At 51.6% G+C, this 10,956-nt stretch overlaps 1 protein-coding gene across 2 annotated transcripts; it reads right to left on the reverse strand.

Moving 5' to 3' along the window:
• Window positions 1-562: 562 nt before the first annotated feature.
• On the reverse strand, window positions 563-7,488 carry TAC3 (tachykinin 3). 2 transcript variants are annotated; one of them, XM_029206408.1, is made up of 7 exons: window positions 7,361-7,488; window positions 6,679-6,797; window positions 4,170-4,278; window positions 3,948-3,977; window positions 3,401-3,454; window positions 2,924-2,998; window positions 563-849 (listed from the first exon to the last, which is right to left on the reverse strand). In XM_029206408.1, the coding sequence occupies exons 2-6, from the start codon at window positions 6,790-6,792 to the stop codon at window positions 2,925-2,927; spliced, it is 381 nt and encodes a 126-aa protein (XP_029062241.1). In that variant the 5' UTR covers window positions 6,793-6,797; window positions 7,361-7,488; the 3' UTR covers window positions 563-849; window position 2,924. The 2 variants fall into 2 exon arrangements, with proteins under 2 accessions (XP_029062241.1, XP_029062242.1); XM_029206409.1 differs by lacking the exons at window positions 563-849; window positions 3,401-3,454; window positions 7,361-7,488 and having other exon boundaries at window positions 2,925-2,998; window positions 6,679-6,792.
• Between the last annotated feature and the right edge of the window lie 3,468 nt (window positions 7,489-10,956).

Raw genomic sequence — 10,956 nt, forward strand, 5'->3', positions numbered from 1 at the left:
CCTAGCAAGATCAAGTGCTGTTTGCTTGTCTAAAGCCCTGCTACAATGTAAACTCTGTTTACGGATCACCATCTTATCCACACGACCTGTTGCAGGATCCAAGTTCAATATTCGGTGACAGAAAAATAGTACAGTGCTTGGATGCACCCTCCTCTGGGCTGGATCTTCGCACAGCCTTGACCCCACTTCTCTTCTTTGAGTAGGATTCAGGGACTGATGTCTCCCAGGCCCATCCTGGAAATACAGACAAGCCATTCAGAATATCTGTACTTCTTTATCTAAATCTGGTCTGCGAAAGTCTTTGAGTGCTAGAAACCATCTTCCAAATTCATTTCTCCTTTTAATCACTAAATAAATCTTCTGATACTAATTGTATGAAGCAAGGAGTAAGACACTGTTGGGGAAACCAATATGTGTACAAAATAAAGATACTTCCATTTATATATGATATATGTGTGTGTATCATATATATATATTTGTGTATGTGTGTGTGATGTAGCTGCAAGAGTCAAGAAAGAGGAAAACCCACCCACCAACTCACCAACCAAATACATCACTCTACGTCATAATATGTAAAAATTCTTTATTGTTGAGGCGTGGAGAGAGACATCATATTTTTAGGATGCTACAGAAACTCCAGGGCAACCTATAGTCAATGCCTGCAGGGACTGGGGCGGCTCACTAGGCAGTTTCTACAGCGGGTGGGGTAGAGGGTTGGAGAAGGGGTCAAAGCCCAGGAGTGTTACAAGGATGTGGGAGAGGAAGGGAAATAGGAGTGCGTGCACCTGGGGATTGGGAGAGGGTGACAGATGTCTTCACGATGCAGCCCAGGAGTCCAGAAGTGGAGTGCTGAGGACCAAAAAAAGAAGAAATCACATCTCTGTCCTGTAAAACTCCCACCAACCACCCACTGGGGAGGTGGGGGAGAAAGGGAGGGGCATCTGTAAGGGAGAAGTAGAGAGAATGGAAGTCTTAACCCTCAGCTATCCCTGTAGTCTTTGAACTAGAGGACCGAAGTCTCCTAGCCACAGGTGCATGCGTCTTCCCAGCTTCCATGTTTATCACGCTATGGTCTGAGGGGCCCATGCAGAAAGAAGTACTGGCAAAGTTCATAGCATCCTGGCATCCCTATGAGCCAGGCATACACACAGCCCTGTCCAATGCACCCTGGCACTAATGCTCCCCTGGCCTCACTCAGTCCCTCCTCCTCTTTCCAGAAACCTCCCAGAGGAAGGACAGGCCCAGGGATCACTTCCTTTTTCAGCAGTTTCACATGAATGAGATAAGATGGCACAATGATCTGTGTTGATCCATCTCATCTAACCTCCTTTAAATGCCAGCCCCCAGGGACCTAAGTGTCTATTCTTCCCAGCACCTAACAGGTTGAGAATGCACCATCAGTGGTGAGATTATGAGGGCTGCAATTATGGGCCTGGTCCCTCTGAAAGAGCCTACGTTCACCAGAAAGCATTACAAGTAGATTTCCACGATGCACTTGTTTCTGCCATTTGTATAAAATACTATGGCAAAATTGCACTGTAGTTATCTTTATGGTTGATGCATAACGTTGGGGAGTGTATATCATCCAGATATAGCCGCCCGTATAATTATCTGACCGTCAGCAGGACTGAAATAACAATCTAATGACAGCAAAATGATACAGTAAGTACCATGTAATCAGTGAGTTACGGTTATTACGGCTTTTTGTACCCTCTCACCCAACACTGAATGGGGGGCCAGACCCGGTCTCTGGGCCCGGGGAGTCACACATAGGCAGTTTCATTGAGAACCTGCTCCTGGTCCTTGGGGCTCCCTTGAGACCAATGAGTGTGGGTAACAGGGCCACAGAGAGAGGGGCAGGAGTCTCTGTGAAGACTGAGCCTTCCTGATCCCTCTCCTTTCCTCCCCTGACACCTTCAGTGGAAGCCAGTGCAAAGAAAGCCATCAGTGAGCTGCTATTGCTGTGTGTGGGAAGATGGTGTCGAGGCAGACGGTTCCGTGTTTTGACAAGACACTTCCCCGGGGGACTCACACTTGCATACCAAGTGGAAGAGCTGTCAGCCCACTCGGGCCCAGGGTCCAGCCCAGACAGCTCCAGGCAGACAGACCGGAGCCCGCCAGGGTCAACACTGGGACCTTCCCCACACTTCCCAGACTACAGTCACAATAAAGCCAACACACAGCACTGTGTGCCAGGCACTGTTCTGAACACTTTACCTAGACTCAAAACCACAGCCCTGCAAGGTAATACTATGACCCCTGTTGTTCAGATGAGGAAATTGAGGCACAGAAGGGTTTTGTAACCTGGCCAAGGGACACAGCTAGTGAGTGGCAGGATTCGAACTCAGGCCATGCTCATATTCATTACACTGCACAGAGCGATTAAGATATGGTTTCCAGCTACTCCCCATTAGATTTCAGAGTTTGTTGCATTTCTTGCTAAATCACCCTTGCAAATAACTATATAGTGGACCCAGTAACCCGAGATTCTGAATGATCTGAATGGTTTCAGCCTGCCTGGGAAGCAAAATGCTTCACCTGTGAATAGATGTGGTACCTGTAATTATCAGATGATGGTCTGTCCACCTTTTGCACAAATCACAAGAATGGAGTCCAAACAAGAGAAGCTGCTCATCAAAGAAACCCCAGGGGAAACCCCTCCCTTGCCATTTCCTACCACTGAGCCATAAGCAGGGATCCATGAGACTGGAAAGAGATGAGAAACAGGGTGTGTGTGTGTCTGTGTGTGTGTGATCACAGGCAAGCACACACTTCTAAGTGTCAGGCACTGGTAGTGTATTTAGGCCATTAATTATGAGCATTAATACACATAGCATCAGAGGAAATGCTCCAATGCTCCTCTGGCAACCTACTCCCCCCACATACACACACACAGTCCCCTCTCCTCTCCCTAAGTACTTACTTCATTCCACATTGGAGGGATACTTGAAGGTGCCAAAGCTGGGGACGTTCTCTTGGTTCACATCAATAGGATTGTCTGTGGTGAAGTAAACAGTGTAGTTAGGAGGGATTTTTTTGCATATGACCTTCACCCTGACCCAATAGCAAAGGGCTGGCTATGAAGGACAGCTTTGGAAGACAGAGTTGGGAAGTAGACGGATGCTCTGTTTGGGAGATGGGGGCGGGGGGCGGGGGAGAAGCAGAGCTTGCCTGACCCCCTCCCAGCTACAGCAGAACTACCTTATAAAGGTCTCCGTCCTGTGCTCCCGGGGAGGGCTGGACTGTGGACCCAAGCCGATTGGGTAGAAGGGGCAGAGGAACCCTCACTGTAGCTAAGAAAAGTCCTGTCTTTCCCTCTGGTGACAAATATGAAGCAGCTGACTTCTGCTACATCTTTGCCAGCACCCTAGCCCTTCCACCGACCTCCACATCTTCCTACCTGGCTGGATGTTCCTCTTGCCCATGAGACCCACAAAGAAGTCATGCATGTCACCTGCAGAAACAGGGCCAACATTTTCAGCGGTGATAGTGAGGGGCTGATACATTTCCCCAGACATGTGTCAAGACTTCTGAGGTTGGGCTTCTGGTCTCTGTTTCAGTGTCTCACCACAGCTTACTCCCCGCAGTTAGCAGGCTGTCCCCTAGGCCCACCCTCTCTGTCTACCTCTCCCTCCCCCACATTTCGAGAACTCTCTGAAATTCTCCCACCCAACAGGTACCTGGCTTAGAATCTTCACAGCCACCAAGAGATCCTCTTGGTTCCCACTAACCTACCAGTGGAGGGAGACTCCACCGTGCCCTGCACACCTGCTTCCTCTGGCTCTCAGCGGCCTCTCCCGTTCAGGAAAGGCTGGCTGAGAAGTTGCAGCTGGCATGCTGTTTGCGCCAGCTGAGCCGGGGCCAGCCGAAATAGTCACTGTGCCCTGTGCCCATGGAGCTCTAGGCAAGTGTTCAGCAGAGATCAGGAGGGAGAAGAGTCTACTCACGTTTCTGGGGAAGTGACGACTCCTTAGGACCTGTGAAGCAAGAACAAGCATGTAACTGGGGAAAGGAATCTGCAAAGTGATGATTAGAGGGGGTTCAGATCACAGCCCTCAATAATTCACTAAGCCATCTCCAGTCTCCTTCCCACGCGAAGGGGTCTCCCAGGCCTATTTAATCTTCAGAATCCTGCCCCACACGCCCCTCTGCCCGGGGCTGCTTCCTACCCACGCTAGCCTTGCTCAGCATTTTGAGCAATCCATCTAGGGAGACTGAGCGGCTGTCATCGAGTCTCCGGAGCAACGACGGGGGCAGCTGGTAGAGATTCGAGTCCTTCTGGGGAGAGAAACAAAGAGGGCTGAGGAGGAGGCTCACACCCAATCCACTCACTCTTTCCCCACAAGAAATGGCCTCTTCTTGAGCTCATCACAGCTGAACTTAACATACTATTTCTTTCAGGATTTCCTCTGGTTTACAGCAGAAGCGAAGTAGGCTCTCAAAGTGTGGTCCATGGACCAGCAGCATCGCCGCTGGGAGCTTGTTAAAAATACATAATCTTGGTCTACGCCAGACCTACTGAGACAGAATCTGCATCTTACCCAGGCCCCCAGGTGACTCATAGGCACAGCAAGGTTTGGGAAGCACATGTAAAGGGAACACATTGGGCATCCCTGTAGGCCGACCAACTGTCCCGGTTTGCCCAGGTATGTGGGGCTTTCAGTGTTCAAGCTGGGACAGTCCCCGGAAAGCTGGGAGTTGGTCATGCTATATCCCAAGCTCAAAGGGGACTGACCCTTGGGGCCCCCTCCCAGCTCCTGCCACCTCTCAGTGAGAAGAGCCATTGGTTCTTTTCTCCCTGGCACACCCGGAACCCGTTTGACCAACGATGTGGTTTCCCCACTAAGTGAATGAGCCAGGAATTCCCGCACTCACAAGAAAGGCTCATCAGACAGAGCTAGTGTCCTCTGGTCTGTGCTCCATGATTGAGTCACAGACAGGACTCAGTCCTGGGGACAGGTGGGGGTAGGCAGTCAGGGCCACCAGCAATCCTGAAATTGCCCCCACTCTTCACTGTGTCCGTGGATGTTTCTCTCCCTGCGTTTCCCACCACCTCGCCCTCTCTTTTCTTCTCCATCAGGTTTCTGCCTCTGTTTTTGTCCCCCTCTCCCCTCTCTCCCCTGGATTTAGAATTTCACGCAGGCAGCATGCTCAGAATGAAGCCTCTTCTTCCCCTCCACAGATGAACCCCATTCTAGACCTGCTGCCAAACAGGGGTTCTTTCTCATCTTGGTGGTTTTTCTTTTTTAGCAACTTGGGCACAGCAGGATGGTTGGTGGGCACACATCACACACCCAGTTTATTGCGGCTGCAGAGAGATAATGACAATTGATCATGTTTGGAGATTTTCACCTTGAATCTCAGCGGTTCCTCTCTCTCCAGAGCCTAGGGGTCCTTGGGCGGCTGAGCACACGCAGATGGGCATTTACCCAGGATGCACCCACACACGTGCCAACCTGGCTGCCCAGGCACACATACATCCTACTCCCGTTCCGTCCCAATTTCCCTCATCCTCTCGGACCTGCAGGGAGAAGGGGCAGGATGGCAATCTCTATTTTGTTGACCAAGAGGGGCAAGGTCTCAAAGCAAGTTTGTCTCAGAGGAACAGACCCAGATATTCTGACTGTCTCCAGCTGGAACTTGGGGCTCCAAACACAGTGTCCAGCCCATATTTGGCACTCGCTGTGTGTTTTTTGAACTGGTTCTGGTCTTTTGGAGCTGGTGCAACTACTGCAAGGATGCCAACCTATCATACCTTGGGACACCTCACCAGCTGGATGAAGGCTGGTGATCTCTCTCTTTGCCCAGCCCACAACTTCCCACGCAGCCACTTCCCCAAATTGTTCAAATACTCTGCGCACCTCCTGTAATGAGATGCTAAACAGATCTGAGCTGGAGAGGCAGTTAGACTTCACACACTGAATATGTAGTAAGTTCCACATGTAATCATCTTAAAAACATTCGCACCAGTGTAACTGCTGTCTTGTCAAAACCTTGAGAAGACTTCCTCCCTGCTCTCCCCCAGCACCCCTACCCTGACATCTCCTACTCTTTTTCTTAGATGAACTTTGGAAATTGGGGCCCAACCTGTTTTGTGGTGTCTTTTCCTATCTTGACTAAGCAGAGGCTAGAGGAGGACATGGGAGAGGAGGGAAGAAAGGGTTGGAATGTTAGGAGCACCTGAGGTTATTGGGGGTGGGTGAGCAGGGGATAAGGGAATTTATTTGAATTTTGAAAAAAAAATACATATAGCTGATAGGTAAAAGAGCACACAAATGACTATTGGGGAGAGAAGTTCTGACTGTGTTTCATACCATCCAGGAAGTGGGGAGGATCTGCCCCCCTGCAAAGGGACAGAACCTGAGCTGGACCATAGGGAACCTGAGACAACGCTATCCTACCCCTCACAGTACCACCCGATCACCAGGTCACCACACAACCAACCAAACAACATATTAGTGCCGCACATTTTATGTACAAGGTGTCAAAGACATGCAGGGGGACAGAGACACTGACAGACATACTGGGAGAACATGAGGCCACTGGAGAGGCTGGGCTGTGCAACCCTCTGATGGGTAACTCCCAACCCGCCCGTCCCACCTTCCTCCCTACCACGGTGGGACAGGCAGAGTGCAGCCTTATGATGCCAGGCTGGGTGAGCCAGAGTGGGTGCCTTACCTTGCTGTGGCTCCCACCAGGCACCACCTGTTCCTGTGACTCCTCACACACTGCCCCCAAACTCCGAGCCAAGCTGAGGGCCAGGATAACTGCAAACAGCAGGGCACTCCTCATGATACCTAGGAGTGCAGACGGACAGGACAGAGGGAAGGCAAGGAGGAGGAGGACACAACACAGGTGCAAACATGGGAGACATTCATGACTAGCAGCCTGGCTTGACCCTGCTTCCCCAGCCCCCAACTCTCCCGCCCAAGCCTTAGTCTGGGAGAGTCTCTGAGCTGGGAGGCGCTCAGTTTCCCTGCTCCCCCACCACATATTTCCCCAGGATATGCACCTGGCAATGAGCAATGGCGCAATAATGTGGGGGACTCTAGCCTCCCAGGGAAGATAATAGATTTATAGGACGTGCATGGGTCAATTTCCTTAGTCGGCTTGAGGAGGGATCCTGGGTGCTATTTTCCAGCCCTAGGTACCCCAAGACTTAGGCAAAAACTTTCTAATATAGGAAGAATCAGTCTGTACCCACAGGCTCCAAACACTACATCAACCCCCATTGACTCCTCTTCACCTTCCCAGTATCCTGCTCCCCGATCAAAGGCTGCCACCTTTATTCCCTCCTGACTCTGCCCCTGTCCTTTGGTGCCAGCTCCTGTCCATCCAACATTCTGCCGCTTGTGCCTACCTGTGGAGCAGCTCTGAGCCTGGGGCAGATGGTCCGGCAGGATCAGGGAGCTGGCCGGGAGCACTGTCCGCTCCCCACACACTCTGCTGGTGCTGCCGTGAAGAGAGAAACAGGGAGTGGAGGGGCTTGGGGAATGTGGCAGGAGCTCTGGCCCAGCTCCCAGATAAAGGCTCTGGGAGGGTCTGGGGGAGCCGGGGGAGGGGCTGAGAATCACCAATCCCAGGGTGGCTGGAGGGGAGGGGGAGGCTGGTGGGGGGAAGAGGGATATAGGCTGCAGCCACACACACACACACACACACACACACACACACACACACACACACACGCACACACCACAAACCCAGCAGTGAACGGCGGTTATCCAGCAGCCCACAGTCCAATAGCCCCTGAGCTGTGCATGCTAAGGGATGATGTTGCATACGGTTTGTCACAAAATTTCCATGCCGGAGCCTACTCAACAGGTGCGGTCCCTGGGCTCTTTCTCCTCCTTGTCCACCCACCAGCTCTTTGCCCTTTAAACTTCCAGCCTCAACTGCATGGCCAAAACAATTTCCGCCAGGTGCTGCTCTGGCCCTTCTACCACCAGGATGAGCAGGCTCAGGTCCCTGACGATTGAGAGGTGAGTCTGGCACACCCTCCAGTCCTCAGTTCTCCCTCTGTCCTCCTCCCAGCTGGAGCTGACCCATCGCGTTGGTCCTCAGACCAGTAGGGTTGGTACTTCTCCCCACTAGTGAATGCAGAAAACTCCAGGGTCTGCCCCCCTCCACCTCCCCAGTGCCAGAGCCTCTCCCCATGGCCTCCCACCCCACTCTTGACCCCTGAATCAGCCTGACGTAGTTGCATCCTTCCAGGGTTCTGACTTCTATCCTTCCTGCTGTCATCTCTGAAAGGAGGGACAGAGCACCATGGCTGAGCTCTTCCCCTACCCTCACCCCCGCTCCAGCATTGATCTCTTAACTGCTTCTTTTTCTCCTCACAGTTGCATTTTTTTCCACTCTAATCTGTCTCCCTACAGCTCAGGCATCTTCTCCCCTGAACTTTCAAGCCTCTAGTTCACGCCCCACAGTCGAGGGGCCTTATTCTGCTCACTTCACACCCAAGGTAAGAGAATCCCAGGGGAGAGGCAGAGTCAGGATCTGATCCAGATCCAGAGAGAAAAGACCCAGAGAGGAAAACATACTGCTGTAGGAGACGAGAGGAGGGAAAGAGAAAGCCGGCTCCAGAGCAATCATCACTCTTAGCATTTGTAATGGGTGCAGAATTTGAACATTTGCAAGACGCTTCGGCAGAGAGCAATCCAACTGATTCTCATCACCTCCACCGTGTGAGTAGGAAATATTCCTATTTTCAGATGAGAGAACTGAGGCTCAAAAAATTCAGTCACATGCTCTAGGACATATAGCTATTGGAGAACAGCCTCAAATTCAGGTTTTTCTCACTCCAAACTTCCCCTTCATTTTACTGCACTGGTCTGTACTTTGACCAGTAAGGGAACAGTTAAGTCTCCCAGAGGGAGTTGGGGGTCCACCTCTCCAAAAGACCTGGAGATTTGGGACCTTGTGCTCTTCTACATCTTGGGATTGGAAAGAGAATCATAGCTCTGTTGCATATTTACTACAAAGACTTCTGCTCACCAGCACCTTCCCCAATCACCCTATTTAAAATTACTACCACTCCATTCTCCATATCCCTTCATTTCTTTTCTTCATATATTACATCAAACATACTACAATTTTACTTATGGTCTGTCTACCCCACATCCCACCAGAATGTCAGCATTATAAGGGCAAGGACTTCCGTCGCTTTACTGTTGGATTCCTAGCTCTATAGTGCTTGGCATATAATAGGTGCTCAATAAAAATTTATTTATAAAACGAAAAAGCAAGTCTGAGTCCAGCTTCTTGCATTGCGGCCCACAATGTGGATCCTCCACAGAGCCTCTCAAGCACTGCTAGGGTCCTGAAATGTTTGTCTCCCCACCCTACCCACCCTGGGGTTTGGGCCATACTGAGAAGTCATTCCGGCTTCACGGGGCCCCATGTTCATCCCCGAGTGAGGGCAGCAGCTAGGTCTCAAGGCCCCTTAATTATGTGAGAGGCCAATGAGGCCTCAATAAAGGCTTCCCATTACCCAGCTAATTACAGGGCTCTGTGGGGCAACCATGGCCCAGGACTCAGGGTTGGGAGCCATTAGTGGAATAAAAGGTAGAAGTGGAAGGCTGTTTACATGTTAATGGCATGACTTGTTCATGCCTTTAAGAAGCTCTGATGCTATTCCTAATTGGACCAGGTCACCTCCCACCTCCTCCTCTTCTCCTCCCTCACCAATCTGGAAAAGGAGGTCCAAGCTGGGCAGGCTGGAGGAAATTGGGGGTGCAGTAGGAAGAATGTGTTAGACTGAGGGCTAAGAACAAAAGCCTCCTGGGTCCCATCTCTACATCAGCCTCCCTCCCCCACCAACCCATCCATCCCTGCCCCCAAGCCCTGGGACTAGGGAAGCAAGGATTCAGCAAAGGTCCGTCATGAATAATCTCCTTTGATGATGAGGCATCTCACAGAGGATGGCAGGAGCCAAGGATGGGGGGAGCAAGGAAATGGCAGGGAGAATTGACCACCTCTTGATCTCTGGGATTAGCAAAGACTTGAAAGAGCTGATGCTAAGTCAGAGAGGTGATGAAGGAGGGAGGCTTTGGAGGGCTAGGGCAGGCTGGGCTTCACTTTGCCCACAAATCATATGCAAATGACATGTAAAGCAGGTGCTGCAGCTACAGAGAACCTAGGTGTGTTTCCTTTGAACACTTACTCTTTGAGCCACACCTCAGACACTAACTGTCACTGGCCTAGTGGAGCAGGATCCCTGGCAGACCATCCCTCTGGAGCCCCCCCTCTTTATTGCTGGTGCAGGTTGGGGGTGAAGCCAGTACAACACTGATCTGAGATGCTTTAATCGGCCATTCCCAGGGGTCAAGGTGGGGCACGTGCCTGTGCGCGCGGAGCTGGCCTGCATATGTCCACCACATGCACAGCTTGGGCGCGACACGTGGACCCCTTCGACATCCTGGAGGGGTGCTGCGGGCTGCTGGGGGAGGGGGCTGGGCCATATGTGACAACGGGTGGAGATACCAGTGAGGAATGGAAGGATGCCGAGTCCTGTGGCCAGGACACAGTCGGGAGACAACCCACAGCACAAGGAGAAGAGTCCCTCAGAGCCTGGGGAAGAAATGGGCTGAGCCAAGAGGGCTGAGCTAGAGTGGTTTGTGCTGTGAGATGCTCAAATGGCCCCTCTTGGGGGTTAGGGGACTCCAGGATGGCTTGTGCCCCTCAGAGGCTCAAACAGCCTAGACTTTGAGAGAGCTGGACTGGCTGTGAGCAGGGGGGGCAGCAGAACTTCAGCTTCTCCCATCATGATGGAGCCAATTCAAGCCCTATAACACAGGTGGGGAAACTGAGCCCCTATAGGCTTCAGGGAACAAAAACACACACTCCTGAGCTCCAGAAGAGAAGAGAAGCAGAGACAGGAAAGAGGAGGAGGGAGGGAGAGAAGGGAGAGTGAAGAAGAGAGGACCCCCCACACACACCTCCCTCAGCCTACCATCT

This window comes from Monodon monoceros, unplaced genomic scaffold, assembly GCF_005190385.1.
Source record: "Monodon monoceros isolate NGI ecotype Baffin Bay Population unplaced genomic scaffold, NGI_Narwhal_1 Super_Scaffold_6, whole genome shotgun sequence".
In the NCBI taxonomy this organism is placed as follows: Eukaryota; Metazoa; Chordata; class Mammalia; order Artiodactyla; family Monodontidae; genus Monodon; species Monodon monoceros.

Coding starts and splice junctions, on each gene's coding strand:
- TAC3 (XM_029206408.1), bottom strand. CDS start 6,792: ATGAGGAGTGCCCTGCTGTTTGCAGTTATCCTGGCCCTCAGCTTGGCT. Junction 4,279..6,678: donor CTGGTGGGAGCCACAGCAAG/GTAAGGCACCCA, acceptor TTCTCTCCCCAG/AAGGACTCGAATCTCTACCA. Junction 2,999..3,400: donor CAAGAGGAACATCCAGCCAG/GTAGGAAGATGT, acceptor ACTTCACCACAG/ACAATCCTATTGATGTGAAC.